Source organism: Heteronotia binoei, chromosome 18 (genome assembly GCF_032191835.1).
Source record: "Heteronotia binoei isolate CCM8104 ecotype False Entrance Well chromosome 18, APGP_CSIRO_Hbin_v1, whole genome shotgun sequence".
Lineage (NCBI taxonomy): Eukaryota > Metazoa > Chordata > Lepidosauria > Squamata > Gekkonidae > Heteronotia > Heteronotia binoei.
Window position 1 is genome coordinate 8,747,792 of NC_083240.1, and position 18,379 is coordinate 8,766,170.

Below are 18,379 nucleotides of genomic sequence, written 5' to 3' on the forward strand. Positions count from 1 at the left end.
CCTTCCCTTCCCTTCCCTTCCCTTCCCTTCCCCTCCCCTCCCCTCCCCCTCCCTCCCCTCCTTCCTTTCCTTTCCTTTCCTTTCTCCCTCCACTCCTTTCCTTTCCTTTCCTTTCCTTTCCTTTCCTTTCCTTCCTTTCCTTTCCTTTCCTTTCCTTTCCTTTCCTTTCCTTTCCTTTCCTTTCCTTTCCTTTCCTTTCCCTCTCTTTCCCTTTCCGCCTTCCTTCCTTCCTTCCTCCTTCCTTCCTTCCTTCCTTCCTTCCTTCCTTCCTTCCTTCCTTCCTTCCTTCCTTCCTTCCTTCCTTCCTTCCTTCCTCCTTCCTTCCTTCCTTCTTTCTTTGGCATGAAGAAGATTGCCATCTGTCTGCTTTATATGTTTGGGTTGTTTTCACATTTTTTGTGGGAGGAAATATTAAAAAGTTTGTCAGATCTTAGGGTTCAGCAAAATTCTCGGGGGGGGGGGTTGAACCATGGAGCCCAGAAGCAAGTATTTGGGGGGAGGGGTAAGAAAGAAAGAGCACAATAAAATGTAAGGGTTCCAGAGCTCCACTCCTAAGAGCTCCTGCCCAAAATGAGACCTGAGCACTGCTTAGGGGGTGCCTTCAGAGGCCAGGAGTTCCGCAGTTGCATTGCAGCTCCCTTAAACTCCCTTTTTGATTTCTCCTAGACTGGATCCCCCAGCTGTTCACCACCACCACCACCACCACGACCGCCACCACCATGGCACTGCCCGCTGCCACCACCCGCCGGTTCATCACCACCGTAGCCCCCCAGGCGCTCTACCCAGGGAGGCCCACCAGCAAAACACCCGGGGCAGCCACCACCAGGAGACCGGTCATCACAGCGCCAGCCACGACCGCTAGGAAGAAGCCCACACGCCAGCCCCCCACGAGAAAGCCGGCCCGGCCTTGCGACTCTCACCCTTGCCTGCACGGTGGCTCATGTGAGGACGACGGGGAGGACTTCACTTGCAGTTGCCCAGCTGGGAAGGGAGGAGCAGTCTGTGAAAAATGTAAGTAGTTGATTATAGAGTTGAAAGGGACCTCCATAGTTAAACCAATGCAGGAAATTCACAAATACTTCTCCCCACTAGAGACGTAAAATTTCCGGAAATTTTGAAGCTCAGGAAAAAAAACCCAAGTTTTTTCCCGGTTTTTTTTTTTTTTGGAATGTTTTATTTTAGCACAATGAATAAAATATTTTTAAGACAAGGTGTTCAAATATTTTCCAGTTCATTTCTAAAAAATATGTATTTGTACATAAATTTTTTGAAAAATTGAGGGAAAAATGCTACATTAGCATTTCTTTTTTTCTCTTCCAGATTGAAAGTCATTCTGTTACTATAGGAACATAAAATATGACTATGGACAATTTTACTTGGCATGAAATTATCACAGTTAGCATATTAAAAATATAATGTATCCCCACAATTATTACAAAGAGATTTTACTTTTTAAATAATATTTATTTGTAATTGTAACAAATGAAGCAACAATCTCCTGAACTGTTTACTAGTTTATGTGGAACAGACAAAAAAAAAACCCTCCACAAAACAATTTTTAAAAATCCAGAAGTAACAATTCATATTTCCTCTCCACAGTATCAAAGAAAAAGAAAAAAAATCCTTCTCATAAAAATAACTGAAGAGGGGGGAAGTGCATAGAAGGGAGTCTAGGACTAAGTTTCAGTGAATGGGCATGACCTAGGACTTGCTTGTCCTCAGTGCACAGAAATTTGAATAATCTGATACCATACATATTTTTTAGAAATGAACTGGAAAATATTTGAACACCTTGTCTTAAAATATTTTATTCATTGTGCTAAAATAAAACATTCCATAATCCATTTCTTTTCTTTTTTTTCAATTATTCCAATTTTTCGGGGAGTGGGGGGAGGCTTCAGGAAAAACAACAACAGGTTTTTTTTCTGAATTTTTCCATTTTTTTTTTCCGGGCCTTCACATCTTTACTCCCTACACATCCAGTGACCCCTGAAGGCTCCATGCCATGAAGATGGCAAAAAACCTCCAGGATCCCTGGCCAAACTGGCCTGGAGAAAAATGGCTGCCTGGCCCCCCAAGTGACAAACAGCCTTTCCCTGGATGTATAAGAAGGGGCCACAGGAACTAAGCACTGCTGCAACCCTTCCTGCCCTCCTTCTCAGGATCTGTCTAAGTTTGCAGAATCAGCATTGCTGTCAGGTGACCATCTGGCCTCTGATGGAGTGCTGTGGAGATAAAAATGTCCCCTTTGTTGGATGTACATCACAGGCACTTTGCACTAGGAGGGGCCTTTGCCTGTGCAGTGTGACACCATGACTGTTGGCAAACAAGCGGGCAAACAGAAGAAGAGAGAGGAACGCTTCTTGCTCAGTTTTCGAAAGATGAGATGAACATGAACATATGAAGCTGCCTTATACTGAATCAGACCCTTGGTCCATCAAAGTCAGTATTGCCTTCTCAGACTGGCAGCGGCTCTCCAGGGTCTCAAGCTGAGCTTTTTCACACCTATTTGCCTGGACCCTTTTTTAGAGATGCCAGGGATTGAACCTAGGACCTTCTGCTTACCAAGCAGATGCTCTACCACTGAGCCACTGTCCCTCCCCAATCATTTTGCCTGTAAGACTGTTCCGCAGCTTATGCCACAACATAACAAAGGAAACCGAATCTTCCTGGGGTCAAGGGCTTCCCCCCCACACACACACACCTTGGGTCCCTAACCTGGTGCCAGACGCTTTTTCTGGTGTCCACCAAGTGTTTATAGACAACGGGTGGGGCTAGGGGGAGCTTTTCCCCAGCAAGGCTGCTGATTGGCCATTGTAGATTTGATTGGCTGTGCAGATTTTTTTTAAAAGGTTGCTTTGGCAGCAGCTGCCACCACAGCACTGTGTGACTGAAGAGAAGCTGGCTCTGCCTCTTGTGGCAAACACCTGGGGCAGCCATTTTGCGGTTGCACCCTACCATGCTGTGTCAGAAACAGGGGTTGTTTTGTAGAAAAATAGGTGGTGGAGCTCATTCAGGGATTGTTACGCAGCTGCAATACTATTCAATGGACAAGGTGGAACTCTCAGAAGGAGGAGGCGGAACTCTCCGAAAGGTTCAGGAGCTGTACTCCTGTGAGCTTCCACTGAACCTGAGGTCTGGTCAGAAACCAGAGGTACCCACAGGCTCAAAACAGTTGGGGACCTGTGTTCCCTCTAAGCTGAGTTAGCGTGAGCTAGCTCACAGGGGGTTTTTTTAGCCTCCAGATCACACGTTTGTCTTCGCTCAGGAAGGACGGCCCCAGATCAAACTACCCCAGAGCAAATTGCTCACTCACCACTTTAATGCCAGCAGCTCACAAAGCAGAATTTTTGCTCACAAGACTCCACAGCTTCGAAGGAGCATTGTGAGGGACCCCTGTGCTACAGCTGTGCCCATTATAAGCTATGGCGCATTGAAAACTCTCCGTTGTCTAGGAAGGGGTTACATCTCGTATAAGGGTTCTCTTGCCTTGCTCTTTTTCTCTCCCCCCCACCCCCATTTTGTAAATGTCTCTTCACATTTTGAACATGTGCACCTCTGCCCTGTCCTCAACAGCCATCCGGTACTTCATCCCTAGTTTTGGCGGGAAATCCTACTTAGCCTTCAAAATGATGAAGGCCTACCACACAGTGCGCATCGCCATGGAGTTCCGGGCTGCCGACCTCAGCGGGCTGCTCTTGTACAACGGACAGAACCGCGGCAAGGATTTCATCTCTCTGGCTCTGGTGAACGGGTTTGTGGAGCTCAGGTGAGCGTCTCTGTCAGCTTCTCGGCCCGTAGGGAAGTCAGTCATGAGAGAAACAGCTGCTTCGACAAGGGAGCTCTGCCCACCAGCTACTTTTCCCTCCTTTGGTCAGTTGGTACCAGGATCTATCAGTGAACATTTCTATTCATTTGTACAGCAAAACTGTTGTGCTTGATAATTAGCAGGGCTTTTTTTGTAGAAAAAGCCCAGCAGGAACTCATTTGCATATTAGGCCACACCCCCAACACCAAACCAGCCGGAATTGCATTCCTGCTGGAAAAAAAAACCCCTGCTGATTAGCATGGTGTGTTGCGGGTTTTTTCCTTTGGTTATTTGAAAATTACAAAAACTATACATACTGATGTTACACTGGTCCTAACAAAGGGATTTTACTCTTGGGAAGGTGCATCTGTGCAATATTATTATTTGCTGCAGGGGTGGGATTCTAGCAGGGGCTCCTTTGCATATTAAGCCACACACCCCGGGTGTAGCCAATCCTCCAAGAGCTCACAAGGCTCTTTTTTGTAAGCTCTCGGAGGATTGGCTACATCAGGGGTGTGTGGCCTAATATGCAAAGGAGCTCCTGCTGGAATTCTACCCCTGATTTGCTGTGTTTGTAATTGCAGCTGGCATAAGGCCAGATACATTTGTGGCCTTCCAAAAAAAAAAAGTGTCATTCTTTTCATATTGGAGCATTCCATTTTCGGTCATATATAGGCTTCCCAACCCTCCCGCTCTGGCGGGAGTCTCCTGGGTTTGCAGCCTCATCTGCCGGTCTTCAAGAAGTGGGAAGCGGGGGGTGGGGGGTGGAGGGGGGGGAGAACATACCTGTAGGCTTCATTATAGAGCTCCTGAGCCGTTTGTAAAATGTCTGCTCCTTTAAGGCTGGGCAGGGAGCAGGAAGGGCTTGGGAGAACAGCCCCGCCCTTTCTTTTGCTTTCGCTTTCACAAGAGTTCTCCGGAAGAAGATCTGGTAAGTGTGTGTGCGTGAGAGAGAGGGAGGGGGCAGGGGATTCCCTGGTTTGGAGGCCCTCCCCCCTTTTAGAAAGCGTGGGCGGGGGGAGGGAAATGTCTACTGGGCATTCTATTATTCCCTATGGAGAACGATTCCCATAGGGAATAATAGGGAATTCATCCATTGGTATTGGGGGCTCTGGGGGGGCTATTTTTTGAGGTAGAGGCACCAAATTTTTAGTATAACATCTAGTGCCTCTCCCCAAAATACCCCCCAAGTTTCAAAACGATTGGACCAGAGGGTCCAATTCTATGAGCCCCAAAAGATGGTGCCCCTATACTTCATTATTTCCTATGGAAGAAAGGAATTTTAAAAGGTGTGCTGTCCCTTTAAATGTGATGGCCAGAACTCCCTTGGAGTTCAATTATGCTTGTCACATCCTTGTTCTTGGCTCCACCCCCAATGTCTCCTGGCTCCACCCCCAAAGTCCCCAGATTTTTCTTTAATTGGACTTGGCAACCCTAGTCATATATTAATTGTTTACTGAGTTATAAGCGTAACTGGGAGTTTGTTGCATTTGACCTCTGAAGAAGGCGTCTGCAGGCTGAAACGCGTCAGGTCATATATATGTGCATTTGTCACTTGGACGATTTTATGAGGCATCATTTGAGCCCCTACAAGGGTTTTATATGTTTCTGTAATAAACACGTGTCCATTTATCTATACCTGTTGATGTTTTTAATCTTTGGCCCCTTCGCATTCTAAATTTCCTTGGGAGGTTTTTGTTCGCTTGGTTTCGTTTTCTCTTCCCCTCTCCACTGAAGGACATTTCTGCTAATTTGTACGGCAAACTGTTGTGCTTGCTAATTAGCATGGTGTGTTGTGGGGGTTTTTTTTCTTCTCCTTATTAGAAAATTACAAACAACTATATAGCCTACACTCACAGTTAAGTTCAAACCAACATCAACACCTCTTCTTTAACGGTCTCCCAAGGATTCGTTTTTTTGTTCCAGAATTGAACAAAGGTTCCCATTGTTGTATAAATATTTCTTCTGAGTGTAATTTCCCTCCTCACAGATGGTTCCGCATTGTCAATGTGCTCATTATCGTCGTACTCTGAACTCTGCAAATGCATTAATCAATTCCCAGTCATAGCTTTTGCTTCCGAAGCAAAGCCAACAAAATTCAGGCGGTGACCAAAAGATTACCCCCCCTCCCACTTAGACAACATGTTCTTCCCTAACTAACTTGTACATGCATCCCCAGAGGGACTGTAAAGAACCTGAATAGCAAGCTATTTGTTTATTTTATTCATTTGAAACATTTTTTAATCCCATATTTCCTTTCAAAAGAGACCTCTGGAGCAGCTCGCAATGAGAAATGCTTTAGAAAAAGAACCAGCTATACAATCAGGCAAAACAATCAAACAAAGCCAGTTTTAAAACAAGAAGACTCGGCATATACGAGAATCGTAGAGTTGGAAGGGGGCCGTGAAGGACATCTGGTCCAACCCCCTGCTCAACGCAGAGTCAGCCTAGAGCTGGGGTGGCCAAACTTGCTTAATGTCAGAGTTACATAGAATAAACATCAGATGTTTGAGAGCTGCAAGACACGAATGTCAGATGTTTGAGAGCTGCGAGGAAGGAAGGAAGGCAAGTAGATGTGGAGGTGGAAAGAAAGCAACTTTAACTTTAAATGTATTCTCCAAGCTGCCAGCTGACTTGGCTTGGAGAAGTGATTGAAAGAGGCCAATGCCTTCTCCAAGCCAGCCGATGGGGCTGCGGGAGCTTCAAGAGCCACACGATGTGTGTGAAAGAGCCACATGTGGCTCCCGAGCTGCAGTTTGGCCACCCCTGGCCTAGAGCATCCCAGACAAGTGCTTGAAGCCACCAGCGAGGGGAAGCTCACCACCTCCCTAGGTTGCCGATTCCATTGCTGAACTATTCTTAATGTAAGAGAAGTTTTCCTAATATCCAGCTGGTATCTTTCTGCCTGTAATTTAAACCCATTCCCGCAAGTGCTCTCCTCTGCCTCCAACAGGAATAGCTCCCTACCCCCCTCTAAGTGACAGCCTTTCAAGCCCCAAGAGAGCAATCACGTCCCCCCTCAACCTCCTCTTCTCCAGACTGAACAGTCCCAAGTCCCTCCGAAGAAACTGAATTAGCGCAGAGTGTTAAAGCTGCAGTACTTGGCTCCTAAGCTCTGCTCACGACCTGAGTTCAATCCCTGGTGGAAGCTGGGTTTTCAGGTAGCCGGCTTGAGGTTGACTCAGCCTTCCCTCTTTCCGAGGTCGGTCAAATGAGGACCCAGCTTGCTGGGGGTCAAGCGTGGATGACTGGGGAAGGCGATGGCAAACCACCCCGTAAAAAGTCTGCTGTGAAAACGTTGTGAAAGCAACGTCACCCCAGAGTCGGAAACGACTGCTGCTTGCACAGGGGACCTTTCCTTTCCTTTGTTTCCTCTCATAGTTACTACGCTTGGTGCTCAGTCTCTTTTACCTCAACTTGCAACAGTCTCCTTTACCTCAACTTACCTCAGCTTGCAACAAACCCTCCCCCCCCCCTTCTCTGCTCCATCCAGGTTCAACACCGGTTCTGGGACTGGTGTGATTACGAGCAGAGTGCCCATCGAGCCTGGCAGGTGGCACCAGCTGGTGGTGAACCGGAACCGACGGAATGGCATGCTGTCTGTTGATGGGGAGCCCCACGTGAATGGCGAGAGCCCCAGTGGCACCGACGGGCTGAATCTCGACACCGACCTCTTTGTCGGAGGGGCGCCAGAAGACCAGATCGCTGCGTGAGTAATAACTGGGCACACGGCATTGCTGGCTAGCGCATTTTGGAGCCTGTGTGGTAGACGGCTGAGGAAGATCTACTTTTGCTTCTTTGGAGAAAGGGACTGTAATTTTGGGTTGCTTTTCCAGGCTTCTCTCTCTGGCTGGAGGCAGGAAACTGATCCCTCAAAGCCGGAAGTCAGAGTTGTGCGTAGCTGACGGTCGCCCTGCTGAACAAAATTCAAGTCAAGTAACACTTTGAAGACCTTCAGTGTTGCTCCTTAGAGGGTTACTGCCTCTGAGCTTGAAGGCTCCATTCTGCCACTGTGGCTAATACCTGTTGAGGAACTCCTCCATGACTTTTTCTAACTCCCTTTTAAAGCCAGCTCAGCTCGTGGCCGTCCACTGCATCCTGTGACAAAGAATTCCAGAAGTTAGTGATTCTCAGAACCAGGGGTGGAGTTCTAGCAGGAGCTCCTTTGCATATTAGGCCACACACCCCTCATGTAGCCAATCCTCCAAGACCCTTGTAAGCTCCAAGAGGATTGGCTACATCAGGGGGTGTGGCCTAATATGCAAAGGAACTCCTGCTAGAATTCCACCCCTGCTCAGAGCAATAAAGTTTTTGATTTTGTCTGCCTATTGCCCATCAATGTAATTGGATACCTGCAAGTTGTAGTTCAACTTTGTGGCTTCTGTGCAGACTCACATGGAACCACATGTGTGAAGTCCAATATGTGCCTGCACAGAAGATCACTCGATGAACAACACTTTTATTATCTATTTTTATTATGAGGAGTGAGACAGCAAAGTTTTCTGTACCCCACAAATAATGCTGTTAAACTTCTGTTATTTCCCCTCAGAACAATCTTTTCTATAAGCCAGTGGTTCTCAAAACATTTTGGGGTGGAACCTATCCTATTCAGGATCGACTTCTAAACTTTAACTTGCTTTTCAGGACTAGCTAGCAAAGTAACCCCATGCTCTTCCCACCCCCCCACCCCCAGACATACAGCACTGAAACTTTACATCAGTTAACACTGAACAATTTATTTTTCATGTTTCGTGTTTTTAAAAATGTACCACTACCTTTATCTCTGGCCATTTTGCACATTACATATGAACAAACCCAAATTTGGCATCAAACCAACAGCTGTTTGTAGACACCGAGAAAGGGCCCCATGGACAGAGAATGTGACTCCCAGAAGTAGAGTGTGACTTCTGGACAAGCTTGATTTGGGGAGGAGGTGTAACTCAGTGGAAGATCCCTTTCTTGGTATGCAGAGTGTCCCAGGTTCGATTCAGCATCTCCAGTGGAAAGGACCAGTCGGGGTTGGACTAGATGACCCTGGAGATCCCTTCCAATTCTATGATTCAGTGATATGAAAGACCTCTGCCTGAGACCCTGGAGAGCCAGTCTGAGCAGATTCTACTGACTTCATCTGTGTTCATGTGTGTCCATCACATGATTTTGACAATTAACTAATGCCTGCCCATATCATTCTGGCTTGGTGATTTTTGGGGAGGGGCTGTGGCTCAGTGACAGAGCATCTGCTTGGCATGCAGAAGGTCCCAGGTTCAGCCTCCGGCATCTGCAGTTAAAAGTACCGGGTGGTAAGTGACGGGAAAGACCTGAGAACCTGGAGATCTGTTGCCAGTCTGAATAGACAATGCTGACATCACTGGACTGATGGGCTATAAGGCAGCTTCATATGCTCCCTGTGCATTGATTTCCCCCAGCACCTTCAGTTTTCAGAAACCGAACACTACCGAACTACCCATCCTTCCTGCTCACCCACCTCCTCCTTTTGCCTACACTGCAGGGTGGCTGAGCGCACCTCGGTCACCGCTGGCCTGAAGGGCTGCATCCGCCTGTTGGACGTCAACAACCAGATGTACGACCTGCGAGAGAAGGGCAGCGACGTGCTGTACGGCAGCGGAGTGGGCGAGTGCGGCAACAACCCCTGCCACCCCAACCCCTGCCACCACGGCGGCCTCTGCCACATCAAGGAGGCGGAGATGTTCCACTGCGAGTGCCTCAACGGCTATACAGGTGAGCAGGAGAGAACGGGGTTCGCTGGCTAGCTTTACAGAATGTCTATTTCATTCAGGTGTATTTTTCTGAAACGGTTCCTATCCCTGCTTTATATCCTGCGCCTTTCCGGGTTCCGAATCTCGCTTGAATTTTACTAGTCGGGGTACCTCAAACAGAGGCTCTGATACGAACCCTAAAGACACCTCCCACCCCTCAGCCGACCCACCAAATACGAGCCGACCTGCTCATTTCCCAGATTCCTTCTCTTCCTTCAGGGCCAACCTGCGCTGATGAGAGGAACCCCTGCGACCCCAACCCGTGCCATGTGTCGGCCACCTGCCTGGTGCTGCCAGAAGGGGGCGCCAAGTGTGAATGCCCCATGGGGCGAGAAGGGGAATTCTGCGAGACAGGTAAGCTGGGGGCAAACTCTGGCACGTTGGTTTATCAAAACGTATCCCCGGCCCAGCTAAAAATATTAGCATTTTTAGAAAATTGAATCCCGTTTTTTCTATTTAGAAAGATCTCTCCCAGCATGTGAACAATCACAGTAGTACTGCTAAAGCAAATAACACATGTACATTGGTGTTGTTAAGTCACAACCGAATCATGGCGACCCCAGCAAGGGACTTTCAAGGCAAATGAGAGGCAGAGGTGGTTTGCAATTGCCTTCCTCAGCAGAGCTGTCTTTGATGGGGGACCTATCCGGCCAGCATGGTGTTACGGTTAAGAGCAGCAGACTCTAATCTGGTGAACCGGGTTTGAGTCCCCACTCCTCCTCCACATGCAGCCAGCTGGGTGACTTTGGCTCAGACACAGTTCTCTCAGAGCTCTCGCAGCCCCACCTACCTCACAGGGTGAGGAAGGGAAGAAGAAGAAGACATTGGATTTATATTCCGCCCTCCACTCAAGAGTCTCAGAGCAGCTCACAATCTCCTTTATCTTCCTCCCCCACAACAGACACCCTGTGAGGTAGATGAAGATATTGGATTTATATCCTGCCCTCCACTCCGAGGAGTCTCAGAGCGGCTCACAATCTCCTTTACCTTCCTCCCCCACAACAGACACCCTGTGAGGTAGATGAAGGTATTGGATTTATATCCCGCCCTCCACTCCGAAGAGTCTCAGAGCGGCTCACAATCTCCTTTCCCTTCCTCCCCCACAACAGACACCCTGTGAGGTGGGTGGGGCTGAGAGGGCTCTCCCAGCAGCTGCCCTTTCAACGACAACCTCTGCCAAAGCTATGGCTGACCCAAGGCCATGCTAGCAGCTGCAAGCGGAGGAGTGGGGAATCAAACCCGGTTCTCCCAGATAAGAGTCCGCACACTTAACCATTACACCAAATTGTAAGGCTCTTTGAGACTCCTTAAGGTAGAGAAAAGCAGGATATTAAAATCAACTCTTCTTCTTCATCATCTGTTGGCTTCCAAGATCGGACAAGATTGGGTTGCACCATACCATTCCACATCCAGTGATTAAATAATAAGCATTTGTTAAAAAACACACAAAACAGGTATCAATACCGTGAAATGGCAGGAAACAAAGACCACTGGTGACAGTTAAATAGCAGAATTCCTACCCTGGAGCTAAGGAAGAACCGTTCAAAAGACCAGCACTAGAGAGAACTTTTTCTTTTGGTTGCGTAATGCTAGAATTCGAAGGCATCCAAAGAGATCAACGGGCAGCAGATTCACTACCGACAAAAGGAAGTCATTCTTCCCAGAATAAGACCCTGTCAGAGACTGTTGGCCTGTAGTTTGTGTCTGCAATATACCATCAAGTCGCAGCTGACTTATGGCGGCCCCGTAGGGCAGGGGTGGCCAACGGTAGCTCTCCAGATGTTTTTTTTTGCCTACAACTCCCATCAGCCATGCTGGCTGGGGCTGATGGGAGTTGTAGGCAAAAAAAAACATCTGGAGAGCTACCGTTGGCCACCCCTGCCGTAGGGTATTCAAGGCCAGAAACGGGTATTCAAGGTTCAGAGGTGGCTTGCCGTTGCCTGCTTCTGCATTGGACTTCCTTGGTGGTCTCCCCTCCAACTACTAACTAGGGCCGGTGTGGCTTAGCTGATAAGGTCGGGCTAGCCTGGGGCTATCCGGGTCTGGGTGACTCTAAAGGCGGATTAGACAAATGCATGGAGGGGAGACCTCTTTCAAAGACTGCGTCATAGAGGGCAGCTCCATCATGGTGACCGAACAGAACCTCCATGTTCAGTGTAGCTCTGAATGCCGCTGTGGGAAACAGGATGCTGGATCAGATGGAATTTTGGTCCGATCCAGCATGACTCTGCTAAGATTTCTGGGAGGGTGGACTTAAAGAATGCCCTTTCATGGTTGCATGACTCTGCCCTCTTCCCTGGAGGAGGACTCAGCTAACCGCAGCAACACCTGTCCCTCCCGCGCCACCTTTCCTTTCTTCCTTCACACTCCTCTTTCCCCTCTCTCCTCCAAACTAGTCACAGAGCTTGACCAGACGGTGCCTTTCCTGCCAGAGTTCAATGGATTCTCCTACCTGGAGCTGAACGGCCTCCAGACTTTCGTGCCGGAGCTACAGTACGTCAGTCTGTTTTCATTTTACCTGCAAAGAAAAGTTTATTATTGAATGAAATCTAGGCTTGCAAGGAAACCCACCTTCTTTTGGGAGTGGAGAGGAGGGGGGGTTGTTTTATAAAAGGTACCCTTTTATCCGAGAATGGAGCAGGCAGTATTGAGAAGCTTAGAGGCACCTTTATTTGTTATCCAGAAGGAACAGTCATGTTAATAGGGTCATTCTCTCCCATACAAGTCTGTCTCTTGGCTCAGACTTGATTCTTGGCCCATGCTGTGTACGCTCTCGGGTGAATGAACAACAGAGACATGGCCTTTCCAGCTGTGGCACCTCAGTTGTGAGAATCTCTCTCGGCACAGCCATTTGGCTACATCAAGCTTGTTTTTCTTTAGAGAGCCAGTTTGGTGTAGTGGTTAAGTGTGCAGACTCTTATCTGGGAGAACCGGGTTTGATTCCACACTCCTCCACTTGCAGCTGCTGGAATGGCCTTGGGTCAGCCATAGCTCTTGCAGGAGTTGTCCTTGAAAGGGCAGCTGCTGGGAGAGCCCTCTCAGCCCCACCCACCTCACAGGGTGTCTGTTGTTGGGGAGGAGACTGTAAGCTGCTCTGAGTCTCTGATTCAGAGAGAAAGGCGGGGTACAAATCTGCAGTCTTCTTCTTAGGTGCCAGGTGCAAAAGTTTCCATTTTCCTACACCTGACATTAAATTTGACTTTTGCTATTTCCCATTGACTTCTGCAGTGGCCCTGAACTCTGCAGCGTGTCACTCTAGTTTTATTTTACTTCTTGCTTTTGTTTTTCGGATGATTGGGAGCGTTTTTGCATCCCCCCCCCTTTGATGTCTGGAACCCCACCTTGGGACCCAAAGTTCTAACAGATTAATTAATTATGTCGCTAACATGTGGCTCACTGTGCAGAGGAAGGAGGACTTCTAAAGCGAGTGAAGAAAAAAACCAAAATTAATGCAATTAACACTCCATCCAGTGTCCTAACCAGAAATGAAAGTCAGCGGCTGCAAGGCATTGAACTCAGCAGATAGTGAATGTTTGCATAAACAGAAGTCTTCAAAGCCCTTTTAAAAAACTCAAAAAACCTTCACATCCCAGGTTGCCCCAAATTTCAGCAACCCAACTGGTTCCACAGTCTTTAAGGCCACAACGAGAAAAGCCCTCTCGGCCCATTTGCCTGGGATTTCATAAAGCTGCTTCACCCCGTTGCCATCTGGAGACCTTAATGAATGATAGAGAATGATAGAGAATCCTTTGATTAGCATCAACTGGAGTGCCCTATATGGCCGAGGACCTGCCTACCTGAGGGACCGTCTCTCCCCGTATGAGCCCCAAAGAGCACTGTCAGCAGGGAAGAACATGCTGACTATCCCTGGGCCAAAGGAGGCAAAATTACAGAGCACCCAGGCACGGGCCTTCTCTGTTACAGCCCTGTGCCTCTGGAATCAGCTCCCAGAGGAGGTGCGGGCCCTGCGGAATCTGGACCAATTCCACAGGGCCTGTAAGACCATTCTTTTCAAGCAGGCCTTTGTAGACCGCTGACAGGACGGCTGTTCAACCCACCAAACGATTTATCTAGTGATCTCAGCCATTATATAAATGCACAGAATAACATCAGGAACATCACCGCCGCTGTTAAATTATGGAATGGCTTAGACAACCGGAACTGGTTTTAGATATTGTTGTTTTAAATTATTGTACAATTTAAATGCTGTTTTAAACTTATTATATATTGTATAATTTTATTGAACTTGTTGTTAGCCGCCCTGAGCCTGCCTAGGCGGGGAGGGCGGGATATAAATAAAATTTTTTATTATTATTATATTAGTGACCCCAGAACAGAGACCAGGTCTTCTAGATAACCATTAGCAGGGCTTTTTTTGAGCAGCATCGCCGTTCCGGCTGGCTTAGTGCCAGAGGGTGTGGCCTAATAGGCAAATGAGTTCCTGCTGGGCTTTTTCTGCACCCCCTCCCCCCAAAAACCACATTAGCAACAGTCCTGAAAAAGAAGGAGGGTGGAGTGAGGCAGTTGCCATCCTTTCGCCAGGTGGGGCATGGCTTGGAAGCCAAAGCTGAGAGCCGGCTGTTTTCTTCCTTAGGGACAAGATGACCATGGAAATTGTGTTCCTGACCAAGACCCCGAGCGGCATGATCTTCTACAACGGGCAGAAGACGGACGGCAGGGGGGACTTCATCTCCTTGGCCCTGCACGACGGCTATCTGGAGTACAGATACGACCTCGGGAAAGGAGCCGCTGTGATCAAGTAAGTTTCTCGTACTCAGGGGTGGAATTCTAGCAGGAGCTCCTTTGTGTATTAGGCCACACACCCCTGATGTAGCCAATCCTCCAAGAGCTTACAAAAAAGAGCCTTGGAAGCTCTTGGAGGATTGGCTACATCGGGGGGGGGGTGGCCTAATATGCAAAGAAGCTCTTGCTAGAATTCCACCCCTGCTCATACCTGATGGATACCCAGGTGAGCTAGGAAAGGCCTTTGCTATGGCTAGTGAGTGGCTGGTGGGGGGACTGCAGTAGGGGGTGGAGGTGGAGTCCTGAAGATACGATACTGGGCTGTACCATTTCAGATTTCAGGTGAGGGATGCCACTTGGTAGTGCTCTTTCGCATTAAACCCAAACTTCTCTGCAGGAGGGAAGCGAGCCCAGCAAGGAAAAAATGTTCTGCCAGCCTTTCTCTGACTATGCTGGTGTCCTTCTTGCAATCTGAGGCTTAATTGTAGAGCACATTCAAAAATCTGATCTCCCATCTGCAGGCTGAAGTGGTACACGCCATTCTACCATTCTTCCCAAAGCCCGGTCTTGAGAAGCAAAGCTCCATTGAGCACAATTGGTAGCAGTCAGAATTTGGTAGGGAGGGCTGCAGAAGGAGAATCAGAAGCCCTCTTAAAAGCCTTAATTGTTGTGGATGGGCCTTGGGAATGTTCAGTCTGGAGAAGAGGAGACTGGTGGGGGGGACAGGATTGCTTTCTTTAAAGATTTGAAAGGCTGTCACTTAGAGGAGGTCAGGGAGCTGTATCTTTTGGCAGCAGAGGAGAGGACTCGCAAGAATGGGTTTAAATTAACAACTGGATACCGGCTGGATATTAGGGGAAAAAAATTATGGTCAGAGTAGTTCAGAGGTGGAACCAGCCGCCCAGGAAGGCATTAGGGGAGGGACGGTGGCTAGGGGAAGGACAGTGGATCAGTGGTAGAGCATCTGCTTGGCAAGCAGAAGGTCTCAGGTTCAATCCCCAGCATCTCCAACTAAAAAGGGTCCAGGCAAATAGGCATGAAAAACCTCAGCTTGAGATTCTGGAGAGCAGGGGAGGGACGGTGGCTCAGTGGTAGAGCATCTGCTTGGTAAGCAGGAGGTCCCAGGTTCAATCCCCGGCATCTCCTAAAAAGGGTCCAGGCAAATAGGTGTGAAAAACCTCAGCTTGAGACCCTGGAGAGCCGCTGCCAGTCTGAGCAGACAAGACTGACTTTGATGGACCAAGGTCTGATTCAGTAGAAGGCAGCTTCATGTGTTCATATGTGTTCATTGGCAGTCTTCAAAACATGGCTGGGGGATTATTTGTGGGAGATGCTCTAGGCTGATCCTGCATGGAGTAGGGGGTTGGACTAGATGGTCTGTATGGCCCCTTCCCACTCTAGGATTCTATGTAATTCTGGGCAAGAGTCAGGCATTTGACCATAGCAGGTGTGCAGTGGAACACCAGGCAAAACTGGGTGTCTGGATCCACCTGGAGACGCCATGGAATGGAAGCAGAACTGACAGCTCTTATCCACTGGGAAAACCACAGAGTTCTTGTGTGGGTGTATACAGGGGTTGTTTTCTCAGGAAAACAACTCTAAGATGTTCTCTGGCCTCTCTCTATCCCTCCCTCCCTTTCTCTCTCCCTTCCTCCCTCTCCCTCTCTCCCTCCCTCTCTCCCTGCCTTCTCCTACACTCACCCTGCCCTTCCCAGGAGCAAGGAACCGATCCCACTGAACACCTGGATCAGCGTCTTGCTGGAAAGGAACGCGCGCAAAGGTGTGATGAGAATAAACAATGGAGAACGGATCATGGGGGAGTCTCCGGTAAGTGGGCACATCCCCTGAAACCGGGATAGCAAAGAACCTTTCCCCCCTGAAACAGGTGATGGTGGCTTCTTGTAGACAGCACAACCAATGGAGCCAAAAGCCAACGGCTTAGACAGCCTTCTCTTTCCAGCTCAGAAAAGCCTTGCCAGACTTTTGGAATAACTGCCAGGATCTCTCTAAGCACCTCAAACCATTTACTTCAATGTTTTCTTCAAACGTTAAAAAGAGTCCTGGTAGAGCAACCCAACTAGCTGAGCATAGGCTTTCTGAGGAGGTCAGAACGGGGCAGAGAGTCCAAACCTCTCCCCTTGGTTTAGGGTTGCCAGGTCTCTGTTGGGAAAGACCTGAAGACTTTGGGGGTGGATCCAGGAGACGGTGGGGTTAGGGGAGGGGAGGGGCCTCAGCAGGGTCCAAGGCCACAGAGTCCCCCCTCCAAAGCAGCCATTTTCTCCAGGGGAGCTGATCTCTGTCGGCTGGAGATCAGCTGTAAAAGCGGGAGATCTCCAGGCCCCACCTGGAGGCTGAAATCACAGGAGGAAGCCGTGCAATGGAACACTATACAGAAGCCTGGAGGGACGGTGGCTCAGTGGTAGAGCATCTGCTTGGTAAACAGAAGGTCCCAGGGTCAATCCCCGGCATCTCCAACTAAAAAGGGCCCAGGCAAATAGGTGTGCAAAACCTCAGCTTGAGACCCTGGAGAGCAGGAGAGGGACAGTGGCTCAGTGGTAGAGCATCTGCTTGGTGAGCAGAAGGTCCCAGGATCAATCCCCGGCATCTCCAACTAAAAAAGGGTCCAGGCAAATAGGCGTGAAAAACCTCAGCTGGAGACCCTGGAGAGCCGCTGCCAGCCTGAGTAGACAAGACTCACTTTGATGGACCGAGGGTCTGATTCAGTAGAAGGCAGCTTCATATGTTCATTTGTTCAAGCAAAAAGCTCAGGGCACAATACTGCAAACGGTATGAATTGTTTTGAAAAACGTACAATAAAACACTTACGAAAAAGGTCTTGTCACGCAATCGTTCTGTACTGGACACAGACAGTCGATTTCAATGCTGCCTCTAAACTGACACGCCTTAGTGCAAAATGCAATAGACCTAAATCATTTAGGTCTATTGCACTTTGCACTAAGGCGTGTCAGTTTACACCCAGCATTGAAATCGACTGTCTGCGTCCAGTACAGAACGATTGCGTGACAAGACCTTTTTCCTAAGTGTTTTATTGTACATTTTCCAATACAATTTATACCATTTGCAGTATTGCGCCGTGAGCTTTTTGCTTCGGTATAGTGTCCCACTTGGAGGCTGGCAACACTACCCAGAGAGTCCCTGAACTTGGAAAGTCTACCCCAGGGTACTCAGCACGGTGCCCATGATTGTGTGCCCTTTCATGATGCCCACCGAGCGCTTTTAGAAAACGGGCGGGGGCTAGGCGTGGCTTTTTCCCAGCGGGGCTCCTGATTGGCTATGCAAATTAAACGGCAGCCTGTTAAACAGAGCTTCTGCCTCAAATGTTGGAAAGGAACTATTAAGCTTGCACATAACCTTGATCCCTGATATTTTCTGGCTGGCTTTACCTGCCATGGCAGCCATTTTGGTGGCTGGGCTCACCAACTTTGTTGGTATTCCAAAGGTGCCCATGGGCTCAAAAAGGCTGGGAACCCCAGGTGTGTATCCCGTGCCCTCAGATTTTATAAAATTAATTACTTACAAATTGAAGAAACTTTGCCTTTTTGCCTGCCCTGATTCATTTTCGGTGGGTGACCCCTGAAGGTTCGAGCTCTTATCAGAGTGGCTACAAATAAACTCTTGTTTTCCTCAAACTATCGCAAGTAGCTGTATTGGCCCAAAATTTGGGCCAATACAAAATTTGAGTCCAGTGGCACCTAAAAGCTTATACCCAGAATTAAACTTCGTTGGTCTTAAAGGTACCACTGGACTCAAGATTTTGTTCTTTTCCCCAATGGAAAATGTTTCCATGTATCCTTGGAGGACCAGCACTCCAGCCCCGTGGTCATTTTGGTTGTTCCGTTTTTCTGGTACTTTCCCCATCTCTATTTTATCCATCCCTACTTGGAAACACCATTTCCCTCCATCCTTTCTCCCCACCTTGAAGGGCTGTCATATAGAGAAGAAGACTGCAGATTTATACCCCGCCCTTCTCTCTAAATCAGAGTGTCAGAGCGGCTTACAATCTCCTATATCTTCTCCCCCCACAACAGAC

General features: G+C 48.4%; 1 protein-coding gene across 6 annotated transcripts in view; it reads left to right on the top strand.

The window, feature by feature from the left end:
- The window catches only part of AGRN (agrin), a 489,507-nt gene that overhangs the window by 447,786 nt on the left and 23,342 nt on the right, over positions 1–18,379 (top strand). For all 6 annotated transcript variants that reach the window (XM_060259433.1, XM_060259437.1, XM_060259431.1 and 3 more), the window contains 8 exons: positions 667–1,011; positions 3,577–3,769; positions 7,302–7,517; positions 9,318–9,547; positions 9,805–9,939; positions 11,982–12,078; positions 14,180–14,344; positions 16,044–16,155. In XM_060259433.1, coding sequence (XP_060115416.1) covers positions 667–1,011; positions 3,577–3,769; positions 7,302–7,517; positions 9,318–9,547; positions 9,805–9,939; positions 11,982–12,078; positions 14,180–14,344; positions 16,044–16,155 — 1,493 coding nt within the window. The remainder of the gene's footprint in view (positions 1–666; positions 1,012–3,576; positions 3,770–7,301; positions 7,518–9,317; positions 9,548–9,804; positions 9,940–11,981; positions 12,079–14,179; positions 14,345–16,043; positions 16,156–18,379) is intronic.